Source organism: Muscardinus avellanarius, assembly GCF_963383645.1.
Source record: "Muscardinus avellanarius genome assembly, chromosome: 4".
In the NCBI taxonomy this organism is placed as follows: domain Eukaryota; kingdom Metazoa; phylum Chordata; class Mammalia; order Rodentia; family Gliridae; genus Muscardinus; species Muscardinus avellanarius.
Window position 1 is genome coordinate 7,508,343 of NC_137789.1, and position 19,502 is coordinate 7,527,844.

Sequence of the window (19,502 nt, forward strand, 5' to 3'; positions counted from 1 at the left end):
GGGCAGCTTAATCACTAATGGCCAATGATTTCATCAGCAATGTTTGAGCCTGGGATGTAGCTCAATGGGTGAAAGATTGCCAATCATGTTTGTACTTCTATGCTCAATCCACAGTCACACACACACACACACACACACACACACACACACACACCTGCATAATAAAGTCTCCATAAAAACACTAAAATGTAATAGGAAGAAACACTTCCTAACTTATTCCAAGAAAACTGTATTGCTGTGATACCAAATCCACACAGACAGTGTAAGATATAAAAAAAAAAATCCCGAAGATAAATGTATTTAGCAGTACAGGTATTAATGCTATCAAAAGAAAATGTTAAGACCAAATTCAGCAATATAATTTATATAAAATAACCAAATAGAACATATGCCAGAAGAGCAAACATGGTTTAACATCTTAAAATCAATTAATGTAATATAACACATAGGGCAAAAATAACGTTATTTCAGTAGAAAGAAAACAATGTGACAGAAGAATCCACCAGATTTTTATGACAAAAACACTCAACAAGGAAAACCCCAGGTGACATCCTACAAGATCAGAATATGACAGGCTGTCGCCAGGCGTGGTGGCGCACGCTTGTAATCCCCGTGCTTGGGAGGCAGAGACAGGAGGATCGCGCAGGTTCGAAGCCAGCCGTGCTGGCGTAAGAGACCCTGTTTCAAAAATATAAAATAGGTCTGGGAGTGTAGCCCGGAGGAAGAAGGGCTTCCAGGAACCCCAGTACCACCAAAAAAAAAAAAAAAAAGAATATGACAGATATGACAGGCTGTCTACTGTCACCATTTCTATGTAACACTGTAATAGAGGTTCTGACCAGGATAATTACAAGACAAAACAAAATGAATAACATCACGGCTAAAAAGAAGGAGTAGAATAATCTCTGCTTGGAGAGAGCTTAAATTTGTATAAAAAATTCTAAGGAATACACATAATATAAGTGGACACATATACATAATTAATATAGCTAATAAATGAACATTATCAAGACTACAGAAAACAAAATCAACAAAAACATAAAAATCAGTTGCATTTCTTTAAACCAGCAATGAAGAACCCCAAAATAAAAATTTGTAAATTTCATTTATAGTAAAACTGAAAAAAAAACATATTTGGGAATAAATAAATAAGATTTGTGTACTTAAAAAGGACATCTCTATAAAGATGGACAAGCTATAAAATCAAGGGGACAAGAATAGCCACAATCATCTTTAAAAAGAAAAACAAATTTGGTATAATGATATATTCTTATTAGAAAACTTACTACAAAGCTAAAAGTACTCAAACCTCTGTGGGAATGACATATAGTATAGACAAAACTCAATGAAACAACTCAGAGCTCAGGCACAAATTACATTTATTTGATTGTGAAATGCTCTCTTTTATAAGTGGTACTGCAACAACTTAATATTGTATCAAAAGGTAAAGTGAGACACTTGCTTCACATCACATACAAAAATCACATCAAAACACATCAGAAATGTAAACATAAAAGCTACAACTATAAAACTTAGTTGAAGACACAAGGAGTAAGTCTTTGTTGTTCTTGACCCAACTATACCATTTCTTGGTATCTTTCCAAAAGAATTAGAATACTCTAGCTGTATAATCCACAATAGGCAAAGTATGGAACCAACGTAGTTATCTGTCAATAGATAAATGGAGACATAAAGTATGGTGTACACACACAACAGAATTTTACTCAGCTATAAAGAATAAAATTATAGTGTTTACAGAAAAACGGATGGTACTAAAGAACATTGGGCTAAGAGCAGCCTCAGAAAGTCAAGGGTCAGATGTTTTCTGTCATGTGGACGATAGAAAATAGAAAACAAAAGGGACTTCAGATAAATAAGAAGAGACCTGATAGTGGAAGACATTGGGGGAGAAAGGCAGTGAGAAAAAGAAGGGGGCTTGAGGAAGAAAACTGTTTGAACATGTTATGTCCATATCTAAAGGTCTCAGTACCCTCCGGGGGGAAACACACCTTCTGCTGTTTGCATGTATGTTTGTGTCATACTAAACCTCAGGATGATGTATAGTTACAATATACCAATAAAGATATACTAAATTTAAAAAAATAATCCTAGGGACTCTGGAGGCTGACAAGAAAGTTCAAGGTTAGTCTGGGCAAATTAAAAAATAAACTGTCTCAAAATAAAAAAAAAAAAACAAAAACACTGAAATGCAGCTCACTGGTAGAACACCCTTAGGTTCACCTTTTGGTTCAATTACAAAATAACTAAAATAATTATTTTTAAAAACTAAAAATACAAAGTACTCTAAATAAGGTTAGGTGACTATAATGATGCAATAGAAACCATAATTATGCCAGGCATAGTAATATGGACCTGTAATCCTATAGATTTGGAAAGCAGAGGCAGAGAAACTGTAAACGCATGGCCAGCATGGAAAACTTTGTTGGATCCTGTTTTAAAACAAAAAATAAAAGGACTGGGGGAATATAGCTTAGCGGTAGAGCACCCCTGGGATTGATCCCCAGTACCTGGTGTAGATGGGGGGACTATGATTAAAGTTTATTTTAAAATATTTCAAAGCTATATTAAAAGAGACACTGTAATGGAGTAAAGTATGGAATCTGAAAAACAGTATCTCAGGTGAGGACCAAAAGTAACTAAATTTACCAGCTAGATGATTTTGGAGAATTCTTTAACACTTTCTAATAGCAGATGGGCAGTAATGATATAAAATCATTGTAGGTACAATTCTCTTGGTCTTAGAAACAATGCTTTTAAATGAGTAGAAAAACCAAGCCAAGCAGAGAGGCATGCACTAGTAATCTCAGTACTAGAAAAAAATACTGAGTACCTGGAGGTGTGAGACCAGTCTCAGCAACTTAGCATGGCCCTGTTTCAAAGATTAAAAATTAAAAGGGCTAGGATATAGCTTGAAGGTAGAATCCCTTGGGTTCAATTACCAGTTCCAAAATGAAAAGAGAAAGAAAGGGAGAAAAAGGGAGGGAGGAAGGAAGGGAGGAAAAAGTAGACCATTTATGATGACTTAGTGACTAATTTAACACCTAAACTTCCCCTATAAAAAATACAACTATTAGGCCATTAACAGTTCCATTAATTGTGAAGAGAGAAGCTACTGAAATTTTAATTAAATATATGTGTTCAGGATTCAACTTCCAAGCTACACACTAACCCTCTTTTTTTTGTTTGTTTTTTTAGCAACTTAGCAAGAACCTTAAAAAAAAAAAAAAGAGGTTTGGTGTGTAGCTTGGAAGTAAAATGCCCTTCAGTTTTGTAAAACAATTAAATGGGTTTTCTGATAATAATTTATTCTTCATATATATTTACCAATGTATGAATATTTACGTACAAGGTTAATCCAGAGATCATGGCTTACATTATAATCTAGAAGATTTTCAACATCCATCATTTGAGGACCAGCTAAATAAATTCTGGAATGCAAATATAATATTATGCAGATATATAAATGAAATATCCCATATGTTCATATGAACAAAGGTCCAAAACTATGTAAGTTTAAAAAATAAAGGTAATGAAAAGACAGGGCACTTTTAGAAGTCAAGAGATAGCTGGGCGTGGTGGCACACACTTGTAATCCCAGGAGACTGAGACAGGAGGATTGCAGGTTCACAGCCAGCCCTCCACAACTCAGTGAGATCCTGTTTCAAAACATAAAGAATAAAATAGGGTTAGGGTAGCTTGGAGGTGGAATGCCCCTGGGTTCAATCTCCAGTACCTTAAAAAAACAAACAAACAAACAAACAAAAAAAAACAAAGAAAGAAAAGAAAGTCAGGAGCTTGACAAAATCTCCATATAAGAACAATAAAAAAATATTGACAAAGTGGTTCAAAGCAACCATTTTAGAAATGGAACCTGATTGAAAGTATGCAATAAACTTAAAACTAATAAACGGACCCAAGAAAAATAGCAAACTGAGAAGGTTAAAGTCTGTGGCTTCCTTGTTGCCAGCCACCACCCCAGCCCAGTTGGTGCATTAATTCCCCAGTAATGAAGAAAGCCACAGAGACACAAAGCTTTGCTGTAGGAGAAAGCTCAATTTGGAATAAAGGCTCAGCAACACCATCAATAAGAGTAGCAATTTTAGTCATAAATAAGGAAGAAGACCAGGGAGCCTTGGGTGACGCAGGCAGCAGCAGATTAGCTGACTGGCCAGAAACAAAACACAACTAGAAAATGAGACAGCCACGGAGGACCAGGATAGCTGTCCACACATCCTTGCCTAAGAGTGAGTCTAAACACAAGGAGTCCTAGCAGAAAGCAAAACAGACTGACATACAGTTCCATTGCCAGAGGGTGGAAGGCTTTCCAACAGGTGTCTACTCACAGCCTCTGAGCACTACACAAAGTAGACGCAGAACACTCCTAGCAGAACAGGCTCAGAATAAAGGCAGAAGGAAAAACATCAGCACAGACATATTAGCTCCAGTGAGGGGGATAGACTCCACAGATTCACTCCTATTGAAAAACTGAACAAGTGGAGGATGAGGAGGGAGCTCAGATGGAGCCCCACGTACTGTGTGCACGTACGCCATTATCATTAAGGGCTGGATGGTGGAGTAAGATTACAATGCTCCTATATAAGTATTGAAAAATAAAAAAGTAAAAATTAAAAGAACTGAAGACAAAAAAACAGCAAAAACTGACTGCAAAGTAAATAGCACAAACTTCACATTTGCTACAATGTGTTGTGTAAAATCTAGAGTTTTCAACAACACTACCAACAAATAAAACAGGGGACATGCAAAGAAACAGAAAAATGTGTCACATTCTTGGAGGGGGCGGGACATGTAGTAAAAAGGTATCTGGGAGAGGACATAAATACTGGACTTGGAAAAAAAAATGAAAAATGTCCAATAAGTGGAATGAAAAATTCTCTAGAGGAGCTCAAGAGCAGAGCCGAGATGCCGCAGAAGTAGCAAACTTGGAGATGGGTCAATTATAGTCATCCAGCCTGAAAACTCAGGAGAAAGATGAAGAAAGGTCAGGCTGAGACCTGGGGGATACCAGCAGCTGTGCCATGATACACATAATGGGAATCTGGGGTGGATGAAGTGGAAGAGGAATCGAAAAAATTAACAAAATAATGGCTGAAAACTTTCACACTTATATACATGCCTATACCTATAGTTCCACAAAGCGCAGCCAACACAAAGGGTACACATACACATCACAGTCAAGTTGATGAACAGCACAGACAGAGGACTTGATAGCAGAAGGGAAAAACACCGGATCATGTACAGGAGCACAAAAGATGGAGAATGATTTCTTCCCATTAAGAGTAACGGGTTACCGGGCATGATGGTGCATGCTTGGCATCCCAGCATTTTGGAGGCTGAGACAGGAGGATCGTGGTTCTCGGACAGCCTCAGCTACTTAGTGAGGCCCTTTGCAACTCAGTGAGGCACTGTTTCAAATTAAAGAATAAAAAATAGGGCGGGGGTGTAGCTTCAGAGGTAGAATGCCCCTGGGTTCCATCCCCAGTACTGCCAAAAAAAAAAAAAAAAAGAGTAATGGCACCAGGAGGAAGCCGAGTGTTACATTTCAAGTCTGGGGTAGAGGGCTGTCCACTGACAATGGTATAATCTACACTTCAGACTATAGATGAAATGAAGTCATTACCAGAAAAGCAGAGCAGAAAAAATTTTAAACCTAGCTGGTCTAGGTTAAAGAAAGAGAAAAGGAAGTCCTTCGGGCTCAAAAGAAATAGTACTACATGGTAACTCTATACACAGAAAGAGATAAACACCAGAAACAGCATATGTGAGGTTTAATATAAGACTGTGTAAAAATACTGTACTGAATGGAACCACTCCTCATGATTAGATTTAAAAAGCCCTACCAAACTATTAGTGAACCGTATCCAGCAGCAAGGATTACAGACCACAACCAAGTGAAAGGCCTCCATGTAAGAAAGTCAACTAATGCAAGATGCAGTTATCAATAGAAAAAAAGCAGAAGGGAAACACACGATTATCTCAATGGTGAGAGAAAACATTTTGTAAGAACATCACTCTTGTTTATATCATTTATTTATGATAAAACTCTCAACAAATAAAAATATAACTTTTTAAGCAATAATGAAAGTCAGCAATAAAAGCCTCACAGTTAACGGTAAAAAAAAAAAACAGAATATTTTTCTTCAAATTTCAGCAATACTGCATTGAAGGTGGCGCACGCTTGTAATCCACCTGCATTAGGTTCTAGTCAATGAGATGAAGAGGGGAGAAGAAGAGAAAGATAAATATTAAAATTATCTAAAGTGGAAAGGAAGAAGCAAAACTCTATTAATAGATTATAAGATTCTGTGCCATAGAATTCTAATAATTGTTCATTAGAATTCTATTTATTCATATTAATAATTTTATTATAAAACATTTCACTATAACTAATAAACATGTTCAGTGAGGCCCTAACATATAAGATCAATATGTAAAAATCAACTGTTCTTGATGGGGAATGTGCTGGTATTGGAAGATTGTTTGGGCATTAATTCCAAAATGTAAAAAGTAGACAGGGCTTGGGTGCTAAAGCAGGCACTCAGGCAGGGAGGGGAGGCATCTGTTACCAAAAGTGATTACCAAGTACACAAAAGAGTTGTAGCCCAGGGTCTTCATATTTTAAAGACAAGTTTACATAATACATAACCTCTAGCAGATAGGCTAAAACTCCCCAAGGATGTGGAAGGATGGTATAGGCCTTCCTTAAAGAGGGCAGATACCTTGTGATCCATCCCTGACTTTGTTAACCAAGTAACACATCTTGGTCGTAACAAAAGCTTGCGCCAGAGATAATGGGCAGGCCCACATCTGCATCAGGGCAGAAAAAAGGCTTTTGGTCAAGCAGTATGGGAGATAGTGTGAATCCTCATAATCATAGCAAAAGGCTTACACCAAAGATAACGTGCAGGCCTACACGTGCATTAGTTCAGGGGGAGGTAAAAAGACTATTGGTTAAGCAGGGTAGACGATAACAAATCCTTGTAAAACCTGTTTTGTGCTCAAAAACTTCAGGGTCTTATTTCAAGGCACTTCACTATGTCCTTCTGATGTAGTGCTTTATTATATTCTGTCCCCTCTTTCTACCTTTGTAATAATAAAAATTGTTCAAGCATACAGCAGTACAGTTCTGGTTATTTTTTAATAAACTATTTTTTAATAAACTAGCTGAGAACAAGAACCCATGACTCCATCTCACACTGTTACAGTTTTAGTGCCTAAAGGCGGGGCACCGTTACAGTTTGGGCACCCCAAATTGGGGCACTGTTATAGTTCTCATATATTTTAACCTACTAAAATCAAAAGTAAGTACAATGCATTCATAACAGCATAAAATGCACACAATATTTAGCCAGGTGTGGTGGCGCACACTTGTAATCCACGTGCTTGGGAGGTGGAGACAGGAGGATCAAGCATGTTTGAAGCCACCCTTGCTGGCTTAAGAGACACTGTTTAAAAAAAAAAAAAGTCTGGGAGTGTAGCCTGGAGGTAGAAGGGTTCCATCCCCAGTACTACAAAAAAAAAAAAAATGCATACAATATTCAGAAATAAATTAAAACAAAAAAAAATCCAGGTGGGCACAGTGAGGCATGCTGGCAATCCTAATATTTGGGAAGCTAAGACAGGAGGATCCCAGTTCAAGGCCAGTCTTAGCAATTTAGTGAGACCCTCAGCAACTTAGCTAGACCCTGCTTCAAAATTAAAACTAAAATAAAATAGGGTGAGGAATAGCGCAGAGGCAAAACATTCCTGGGTTCAATTTCTAATATAAAAGAAAGAAATCTAAGACGAGTACCCTGAAAACCATGCTATATTGCTGAGAGATACTAAGAATGTCTTTGTTGTGGTTCTGTCTTGAGCAGGCCTGGTCCCCAATGCACCAGAGTTCAGAAGTGAGCTCCATTGATCTCATAAATTGATAAATCCATTGAGCTCCTCTTAAATGGCAGCGTCATCAAGGCAAGGTGGTAGAAACTATGAGGTGGGGCTTCCTCAGAGGAAAGAGTCACTGGGGACGGGCGCCATGCTATTTCCTGTCCCTGGCTTCTTCCTTACTGTCTCATGGTTGCCTCGAGGCCAGCAGCCTCCTTCCACCCCACACTCTGCAGTGACTTCTGTCTTACCTCAGGCACGAGGCAGCAGAGACAGAGGGTCATGGACCAGAACCTCTGAACTCTGAGCCAAACAAACCCTTTCTCCTCTCAGGTGTCCTTCTCTGCCATTTTACACTGGTGATTAAAATCTGACCTTCACAATCTTAAGCAAAAGTGGAGAGAAACATTTATATTCGTGGATTAGAAACTCATAATAAAGATAAAAAATAATCCCAAATTAATGTATAGATTAAAGACAATATCTACTAAAATCCGAATAGACCTATTTTTTTTTTATAAAAATTGACAAGCTGGTCCTAACATATGTGAATGCAAAGGAACCAGAACAGCCAAACAGTTTTGGAAAAGCAGAACAAAGCTGGAGAAATTGCACAATCTGGTTTTCAAACCTTACTAGGGAGATAAGGTAATTAAGAGAATGCTACCGGCTTAAAGACAGGCATATAAATCACTAGAACACAAATGACAATCCAGAAATAAACCCTTACTTTTGTGGTCAGTTTATTCTCAATAATGATACCAAGACAGCTCAATGGGGAAAGAATGTTTTTTTCACCATATAGTGTTAAGACAACTGGACTGAACCCAACAGCATTCTACCACTGAGCTACATGCCCAGCCTTATTTATTTTTAGAAACAGGATCTCAGTAAGTTAGTGTGAGGGAGCCTCAAACCTTTGATCCTTTTGTCTCAGCCTCCCAAGTACTGGAATTATAGGCATGCACCAGTTTAGAAAGACACAAATTTAGATCCCAACCTCACACCATACACAAAAATGAAAAGGGAGTATAATCTTAAGTAATACTATAAAAGATTTAGAAGAAAATCTCTGTGACCTTGGTTAGGCAAAGAATTTTTCTGCCAGCCTAGATCTGGGGTTAGGGGTATTAGATCCCATTTTTTGATAGAAGATTGTAAAGGTCTTCATGGGGAAGGTACTATTACAACCATCACTGGAGAACACATTCTCATCATCAGGCTCAGTGATGGGCACACCATAGTTGTATTTTATAGTCATTTATATAAATGCATAGTTCCTATCAGTCTCTCATCAAACCACAAGCTCCATGAGGAAGGAGATCATGTCTTAATTAAGTAAACATTTTTTTTTTTTTGTACTGGGTCATTCTACCTCCGAGCTACACTCCCCAGCCCTATTTTTTATTCTTTATTTTAAAACAGGGTCTCACTGAGTTGCAAGGGCCTCACTAAGTAGCTGAGGCTGTCTGTGAACCATGATCTCCTGTCTCAGCCTCCCAAATGCTGGGATTATAAGAGTGCGCCACCAAGCTCGGCTGTAAACATTGTTTTTAAACAAAACAAATGAATAAGTTGTCATATTTGCTTGTGGAAACTAAAGAAAACATTAATCCTTTTCAGCTCACATTATGAACTTTTGAAAATAATCATAGTTTAAAGTAACTTTTCCATATAAATATAATAGTTGTTTTCCTCACAAATGATATAATCATAATTCATGTGCTACAGTGTATAAATAAATCTACCCGCCCAGTGAAACCCAGGATCAATGAGGACCATCTCAACCCAGGCAGCTATTCAACAGATGACAGTTTCTGAAAAATAAATTGGCTACAGAACCAAAATGCTAAATGCTCTCACTGTTCTTTTAATCATAAGCATGGGAACTACAGATAAACTCTTTTATTCCTAGTGTACAAATCATACAAAAGACACCTTTTTCAACAGAAGCTGAGATATAGTCCCGTTAAATTATCACTGCAACGTCAGGATGTCTGGTTCTCAACTGTCAGAAGAGCTAAACGTCTGCACAGAGTACGGCCCTCTGGGCTCCTGCCTGGCATCATATTTATCATGCTGTGCTAAGGGCATGGGGGATGTTTCCACTTCTCCCCTAAATTACACACCCAATACTGCAGTAACGAGTTTGTGAAGAAGAGTAAGGCTGTCAGGAATTTTCAGGATCACATAGGAGCTTCTAACTCAAAGACACAAGACCTAAACTAGTGCCTGTGCTCTTCAAAGTCTACCATACAAACTTGGCAGTTATTATCTGTCTCTCAAACTCCACTGTCTCATATATAAAGAAGAGATAACATCGATTCTTTCACAAGGACCCTGTGAGGTCTACTTGATATGACAAATATAAAGCTTATTTTTTTAACAGAAAAAGTACCATGCAAATTAACAATCACTGACAAGAATGATCGAGTATAAAAACAAAGAAAGTGACTTAAAGTACAAATGAACTGCAAATCAGAACTGTACTAACAGGGATGAGAAACTTTTTGATTTCTTCCAAGGCATGGCCCATGCGGGCGTAGGCTTCAGCTGGGGGGGCGAACACTTCGATGAGAACGTGGAGGTCGTTGTGTAGGTGGAAGTACTTTGCTTCTCCGCTTTTCCTCAACTCCTCTTCCTGAAGAAAGGAAAATCATGTTTAAAAGTGTGTCCTTGTCAGGAAAAAAAAAACAAGCAAAAACTACCCAAAGCTTTTCTAATTGTGATTATTATAGATTATTCCCTCAGCAGCAAAGAAAATAGGTTTAAACTCTGACATCCCCAGGTTTTTGTGGTCCTCTGCAGGCCGCATCCTGCTGTGGAGTGGACTCTCCACTCCTGACACTGGCCCCAGGAAGAAACAGCACCTGTTCCAGCCACTGCTCTGGCTCCTCTACCTCCACCTGCTCTCCTGCTCCACCGCCTGGCCTGGCCCTGCACAGACCTCCCCTTGGGATTGATTCCTAGCGGGCTGCTGTGTGTCTGTCCTCTTACAAAGCTCTGTCTACAACACCTGAAGTGCCTTACCTCTACTGTGCTCTTTCCTGATTTTCCCCCCTTAGAGGGTGATTGCCATGAAGCAGAAACTGGGACTGTCTGATTTGGTGAGGCTGTTCCCACGTCTAGAAAAGTGCCTGGTAGATAGGGGTGGCCAGCACGCGATGGCTGGAGGAATGGTTAAATGTTGCCCACTCACTTTCATGTCCATTTGCTCTGATCAGATACCTATCCTACATGCCTGGCGTCATATTCCAAGAATACAGCACTAAGACAAGCTTTTTATGTTCCCCTGTCTTCCTCTTCTCCTCTTCCTCTCTTTCAATCTCTCTCTCCTTCCATAATGAAATTCAGGAAAATGTTTAGGAGGTGGAAAAATAGATGTTTAAAAGACTACTAATTTGGCTTTATTACCGTTTCCTAATTACACTTCAATCACAGTCCTTGATTTCTAGGATCTGGGTCTTCTACTAATCTTTGTTTTGAACACTAAAATCAGAAAAAAAAAATGGATTAGTAGGCCCAAAGGCCAACAATACAAGCACTAGAGAAGCACAGGCCCTTTATTTCTCCCTTTAAGGTTTTAACTTTGTTTTTGAACTAATTTGAATTTTTACAAAGGAAAAAGTTTATTAGAGTATGAAAAGGGCTTGTTATTTAATCAGATCTACCTGAATCTTAGCTAAACAGATAGCTATCTATGTAAGGTTAAAGTATATGTAATAAGATAGTTAATTTGCAAAATCAATTTGGTGTTAACATTAATAGAAGAGCATTGAGAACACAGGGAATAGCTGTATGTAAATTCCTGACACAAAAGGAGATACTATATATAGTGTCTAGCCCATTGCATAATTTATGGTAGGCACTCAGTAAATACTAGTTTCCTCCATGTTTATGATACATGAATTAGAAATAGCAAGAAAATAAATGAAAAATAAATATAAGGTACCATAATATTCTGTACATTTCCTCAAGAAATCTGCCTGAGTTTTATAAAAATTATACTGTTTTATGTGAATTATTTATTGTTCTAATTAAAACTTTTCAACCATTTGATCTGAAACTCTCTTTCATATTTTGATCCTATGCACAGCAAGCAGCTCATCTCTGAAAGCACAAACCACTGAAAAAAGCTTTTCTTTTCCTAATATGGTAGCAAAATAATTTTAATGAGAAAGTATACTATGGGTTCATAGTCACACATTTTCATGGCCTTTGCAAACTTAAGCTGGAGGAGGAAAGAGGTCTTATCATAACTGCAGCTACTAGACAATTCCACAGTAAGCGATTCTTACCAACTCTTCTGTGGATTAATGAGGAGAGTAACAATGTGGTGTCTGAGGAAGAACACAGACCTAGACGTCCAGCAACCAACCCCAAATCCAACTTTTACTATTTGACATCGAGTAGGTTACTTTATCCCCACCTTAAAGGAGTGATTTTAAATGGAGATAATAGCGTAATGCCGATGTCACTGGGTTGTTTATAATAATGAGAAAATACACAAGAAACCTTAGAATTAGGTGTAGCACATAAGAATTCTATAAAGGAATACGGCAAATATAAGTACTGCTACATATCTCATACGAATTCTTCTATTATTGTATAACAGAGGTGGGTTGACCGAATATCTATCATGATGTCTGGCCCAAACGGAAGGCTCAGGAGATCACAGCATTTTCATGACTATTAGGCTACTCTGCCTGCTTGATGCATTAGTTATGACTCCTAGTAACTTTTTACCATTCAGTAAATAAGAGAGGAAAATGAATTAAATGAATTAAGTTCCTGTTAAACTTTTTTAAAATAGTAAACACTTCGAGACACTGAAAGGATGTGATAATTTAGAATGAGATTTTAATACTAAGCAATAAGAATCTCACTAGGTATAAACCTAATTTAACAGATCTTCTGCAGACTAAAGTTAAGCCAGTTCAAAGGATCAACTGGAATCTATGAGTTCAAGCAATGAGCATTTGATTATGACACAGAGAATGGCAGACTGGGAGTGTGTATCTACGTAGCAAGGCTGTAACTTAAATTGTCACCTGGGGTGATTGTCAGTAAAATGCTTTTGAGGGTCTGAGTGACGGACCACGGGGCCAAAGCAAGAGCACTGAGGACAGGGAAGAGGAGGACGAGCTGGCTGCTGGAGGCAGTGAGCCGGCTGTTCCCTCTGTGATCAAGAATTTAAAGAAGGGAATGACAGGCCAGGGATTGCCGTGGTTTGGAATGTCCTCGCAAAGCCCGTGTGTTCAAGGCTTGCTCGCCAGGCAGTGGCCCCTTTACGGGGTGGGCCCTCCTAGAGATCCAGGCTGTTTGGGGCAAGTAGCCTTGAAGGGGAGAATGGGACCCAGCCCCCTCCTCTCTTGACTCTTGGCCTTGGGAAGAGTGGTTTTGCTCTGACACACCCTCCAGTCATGATGTACTGACTCCTAACAGTCCCTAAACAGTGAGATAAGTAGTGTGACCATACACTAACGCCTCCAAAACTGTGAGCCAAAACAAACCTTTTCCTCTGTAAGCTGGCAACTTCATCTCTCTGTTTTAGTGATGTGAAGTTAACTGACAGCAGGCTTTTGCGGTCCCTTCAACACTCAAACAGCCTGGAGGCTCCTGGGAGGCTTAAGTGCCAGTAGCCAAAGGTTGAGGGAGCCAACAAACAGACCAGAATTCCTCCTGTGTGCAGCCCACTTAATGACAACAGATCCCATCCCTTCTCAGGTGAGATTTAGGGTTACATCTGAATAACTCCGAAAATCTGAGAACTGGCCTAGCGCTACTTGGGAGGATTCTAGTAATTCTGAATACACACATGCTAAACCCCACTGAGCTTCTCAGTAGCAGAAGTCTACCTGGAGAGGCCTTCCCTACACTGTTGGACAGCAGAGACGGTTCTTGAAAGGAGAGGACAATCCTCATGCTTGGCTATTACTGCTCCTTACCACCTCTGGGCTCTAAGATCCCTGGTTGCTCCGAGGACTCGGAGAGTAAAAGAATCGAGGTAAATCTAGAGGAGTAGACGATGTGTATGTCTGCTCCAAGGACTCAGAGGAACACCAAGAGTGGACAGTGTACCAGTACTGGGAAGAGGCTTCAAAATGTATTAATATACCAGTATTGGAAAAATTTTCAATTTCTCAAATATATCTTTGGTAGTAAAGAAACCAGGAGCATCAGAGAAAGGGGCTGCAGGATTCCAGGCATCAAGGGAAATTAGAAAGACAACAGAGATAGTTTCAAGGCCTTTTCCATTATAAAGATAAGATTTCCCAAGGAAGTGGAAGGATGCCATGAACCTTCAGGAGATCCCAGACTTTGAAAATCAGGAGAGGATGCCATAAGCGATGATCAGTTAATACATTCTGGGGCTTAGGGAACCAGGACAGACTTGCAGGAAGGAATCCCCCACATCAAAAGACTGGCCCTAGAGGGGGTGGAGCGTTGTGGGTTAGGACACTGGCTGTAAGAATACTCTGTATCCAGAAATCTTTGGTGAATTCATTTGAACCATTCAGGAATGGCATGGGGCTGTGACTGTCTTCTGTGTTTCTATCTTTTTAATACACTCCTTTAAATCTTCAGCAAGAGTCTGGGCTATTGCATATCTCTCCTTAGCTCAGGACAAGAACCTACGGTTTTATGGGAATAGTCTTGGGGAGCCTAAGGTCCCCAGGGACAGTTCTCCCAAACCATAACAGTTCAAAACAGTAACAGACGATGTTTACACAATAACTGCCACTTCTCCACGTGTGTGGCACCTCCTCCTACTCTTCCCAACAAGGACCTGGAACCACTTAGTAGAGAGACTACACAGTGAGGAAAGAGACACCTACAGAGCCTGAGAATTAACAAAGCTGCCCCATCCAGCACCGCTTCCCCGCCCGGCCACTGACCAGAGTGGGGGTGAAGTCAAGAGACACACGGAGTCGGTCGACAGCGGGCCGAGTGGACCCTAAGTCCACAATGAGCACCACTTCTCCAGTTGTGGGGTGACTGGTGGAACAGTCAGCCAGCTGCGGAATCCCATATTGATTGGTGACTTATGTAGTGAAAGAAATGAGAGGATTATGTTATGGCTAGAAGAGGTCTGGAAAACAGGTCCAAGGCTGGGTGAAAACGGAGTCCCAAGCAAACGTGGAGCGGGCACTGGGGCCGATGACCAAGTGCCCCATTTCCCACCATCAGTGCCTTTCCGGGCATTAGTAAACACAGTAACCACAGGGACAGCGACAGAAGCATGGTTCCTCCCTGACACAGATACCCGTCTTTCTGAGGATGAATTTACTACTGAGTGCTCACTAGATCAGTGGGTGTGAACAAAATTTGGCTGTGCATTGGAATCATTCCAAACAATTTAACTGGGGGCCGAAAATCTTTATTTTTAAACTCTAAGCAAATCTAGCAAGGTGACCCATGCCTTCAATCTCAGTACTTGGGAGGCTGAGACAGGAGGATTAAAGGTTTGAGGCTTAATTTCAAATTACCAGCCCTAGAGATGACAACATAATAGAGAGGGACTACTACATTCTGATAGCAAATGAAAATATTTAGAATTTCTTTCACTGTACAGATAGCCAGGCCCTTGCTGTTCTGTGGACATACACTCTAGATAGAGGTTTGCCTTCCTTGCTTCCTTTATCTGTAAAGTTATTGTGGGATACCCTCATCACTGCCACTCTATGGCACAAAACCCTGCATTTGATCAAGGGACTGTCCCCAAAACAAATCAGATACGCAACCAGGGGATTCCTGCCCACGAGTGTCAGGGCTCATAGAGTACCCCAGTACCAGAGGGTCTCCTTTAAGGATGAAATTAGGAGATGAGAAAGTGTGGAGCTCGCTCCCACAGGTGACACTTGATTTTTCATCAACTGACCAAAACATGGTTCAATTTTCTCCTATTCCTAGAAAAGATGCGTCAGGGAATTGAATTCCCATAATCTGGAATAGCAATGCCCAGTGGGGATTGAACGAAATTTGGCTGTGCACTGGAATCATTCCAAACAAATTTAAATTTCTACCTAAAAAACTGGGGTCTGAAAAATCTTTATTTTTAAACTCTAATCAAATCTAGCAAGGTGACCCATGTCTTTAATTTCAATACTTGGGAGGCTGAGACAGGAGGATTAAAGGTTTGAGGCTTACTTAACTTCAAATCTAAGACTTTGTTTCAAAATTAAGAAAAATAAAATAGAGCAAGGGTATAGCATAAAGGTAAACTCTCCTGAGTTTAATCTCCAGTATAACACTCCCCTCAAAAAAAAGAAAACGTTCAATATGGGCCTAATACATTCAGATTTTCGACTCTAGTAGTAATGATATCAGAAAAGCATGGTTTTATTACCTGTGGGCCAAATATAATGACTCTCTCCAATTAAACCAGGTAATATCTCAAGTTCTCTGAATCACAGTTTTCTTTTTTTCTTAATTTTTTTATGGGTACATTGTAGTCATACATTTTTTTTTTGGTGGGTCTAGGGATGGAACCCAGGGGCATTCAACCTCTAAGCTACACCCTCTGCCCTATTTTTTGTTCTTTATTTTGAGACAGGGTCTTACTGAGTTGCAAAGGACCTCACTAAGTAGCTGAGGCTATCCGCGAACCACGATCCTCCCATCTCAGCCTCCTGAATGCTGGGATTACAAGTGTGCGCCACCACGTCTGGCTGTAGTCATACATCTTAATGGGGTAAAAAGATAATACCTAATGTACATGATGTATATTCACAAATATATCAAAGTCAATCACTAAGCCTGAAAAGGAGGGAGGAGGGAAGGAATGGGGCGGGAACTGGGGAAGGGCTAAATGAGTGACATGTGAATGTATGCCTCTACCATCTTGTATTCCATTAAGATGTATGACTACATCAATTAAAAATAATAAAGATGGAAGAGGCATACATGCACACACCACTCATTTTTATTACTGACAAAATAAGAAAAATTTTATCTTCTATCATTTTTCTCAAAGATAAAAAGGAATAGTGCTATAAAATGTCTAATAAAGTGCCTGGCTCTCAGTGGCTGTTCAATCAACAAATGACAGCAATTTTTATTATAAAAGCTATTACTTAGATGTACATTTTTTGTAAAGAGGCTGGATATCATCTACGTAACTTTAACATCTAAAATTCTCATTGTTTGATATTTCATTGGATGTGATCATTGAATGTGAATTTGGTTCTCAGTGATATAAATCTTTTAACAATAAAAGAACAAGTGACAACCGAGATCAATGTAAACGGCACAAATTATACGTGAAAATTTCTTGCAGAAATTTAAGAAAATGATCAGAAAATGATCAGAAAAATAACTCAGTAATGCCCAGCATGTCAGCAAAGGAGGACATTTAATGTGAATGTGCCCAAGTAGAAGAAACATCTAAAATCAATTTTAATAACTTGATAAAATGCATATTATACCAATTAAGAGAAAAAAGAAATAAACATATATACACTATAAACTAAACTACAGTCATGCATCATTTAACGGCAGGGATCCAGTCTCAGAAAGGCGGTGTTAGGCCTTTTCCTCACTCTGAACACATGGGATGCACTCATCCAACTAAAACAGCAATGTAATTTACGGGACCACTGTCATGGATGTGAGCGTACTCCACGACTGTAGATTAGTCTACAGCATATATACTTTTATTGTTTCTTTTGTATGACGTGAACATGGCCAGAAAAAGACCCAAAGGACCTAAAGTGTGAGGATAGTGAGAACACAGGTAACATGTGTATGTGTTCCTAATAACTTTAATATTATCATACTACTTTCAAGGTGACATATTACTATTACATAGAATCAAAGGTATGAGCATTACTATTGCATTTTAAACAGGAACATGATATTTACAAATATAGGTTGAACATATTACATATTTTGAAATTGGTCTGAATAACAATTTTCTAAGCATAAAATATGTCCTTATTAATTCCATTTGAGATACTTAGCTTTTATAATAAAAATATAAGATATTAACACAATGGGTTACCCACATATTCCCAAACTTACTTACCACTCACTTTTCATAAAAAAAAAAATTTAGTGACCCTTCCAACACGCCCACCGACCTGTTTGTTTTATTCAGTGACTCCCAGCCCACTCCCTGGGGGCAGAGTCACAGACACTGGGAATCCTTACAAAACATACATGGCCAAAAAAGTAGCCATTGTCAGTAATGAATATTACCTTTGCCTTGTCTCTCATGGAACCTTTTCCAAGGATCGACATTTTTGTCAACGTTTCTTCTTGTAAACGCTTCAGAGAATTGCCTCGTGGACCCAACAGCTTCCCCACAAAGTTGAACTACAAAAAAATAAGTAAACAACCAAATCTGTAACATCATATCTTAAAGTAGCTTACCAATCCTGATCATTAGGAAACAAATAAGCAAATAGGTGTGTGAAATGAATATGCGAATGCTTACGTTCCTGCTACAGGTAGTATATTGGGAAGTTTTCTACAAGCCACACAAAACAATTAAAATTTATACAAATTTTAATAGGATGCACTGTATGTAAATCATTTCAGGATATTTCATAAGTTGTGAATGGGGTCAATTCTCTCAAAGTTCTGAGTTGCTCTCCTATCAATGGTGCTAGGATCAGGAAGTAGATGGAAAAATTGCTACCAGACACACTGTCCTGCACACTGGCTGGTCACCAGGTGCACTGAGGCGCTCTACCCCATCCGCCACGTGGACTCACCTAGTCCACCACTAGTACACTGACCTGGATGAGTTCTCAGACCTTCAGGGACTCACAGAAGCTTTGCTACAAAATCCACTCATCTCTTCCAAAACAAGCAGATTTGGGAGTGTGGGTAACTTACTTGACCTGAAGGAGTAAGGTTTCTTATTTAATAAGCAGAGTAGAAATGAATTAACTAGTTCGGCTTCTGCGGTTAAAATGTTACGGCTTAAAACCTGACTCTTCCTGTAATCCCCGTGCTTGGGAAGCTGAGACAGGAGGATCACGCAGGTTCAAAGCCAGCCTCAGCTACTTAGTGAGGCTCTGTTTCCAAATAAAGTATAAAATGGGTCTGGGAGTATAACCCAGAGGTAGAAAGCCTCTGGGTTCCACCCCCAGTACCACCAAAAAATAAAAAATAAAATAAAAACCTGGCTCTTCCAATTTCCAGCTGGTTGACCCCAACCTGAATGTACTTCTCAGGCTTCTCCTTTGCAAAACATGAATGCCATGAAGATGTACTAGTACAGAACTGCTCCGAGGACATAGAATAATGCTCAGCATATAAAAGGCACTCAATATTTCTTTGATTAAAGAAGTATTACTAGGAATTTCCAACAACTTTCAAACGCTTTACTACAATTAAGGGAAATAAACCTTCTGGCTCTCAAAAGAAACTCAGCCTGTTTACCCAGAGGAGCTGCTCTTTGGCAAGAGCCCTGATTACAAACACTGGTGCAGCTGTCGCTTCTGCAGGGCTCTATACCACTGCTGTACCACTGCTGCTTCAAGAGAAAACTAGTCCCCAGTTTATGTAACGATGGAGATTGAAATCATTTTCTTGAAATAAGTAAACACATTAAAAAATCAAAATGGCATTTTTCTTGACCACTT

The 19,502-nt window shown here is 39.2% G+C and overlaps 1 protein-coding gene across 2 annotated transcripts in view; it reads right to left on the reverse strand.

The window, feature by feature from the left end:
• The window catches only part of KHDRBS3 (KH RNA binding domain containing, signal transduction associated 3), a gene marked incomplete at both ends in the record, with an annotated part of 181,516 nt that overhangs the window by 79,645 nt on the left and 82,369 nt on the right, over nucleotides 1-19,502 (reverse strand). For both annotated transcript variants that reach the window (XM_080695126.1, XM_080695125.1), the window contains 2 exons: nucleotides 10,403-10,549; nucleotides 18,109-18,225. In XM_080695126.1, the coding sequence (XP_080551252.1) occupies nucleotides 10,403-10,549; nucleotides 18,109-18,225 (264 nt within the window). The remainder of the gene's footprint in view (nucleotides 1-10,402; nucleotides 10,550-18,108; nucleotides 18,226-19,502) is intronic.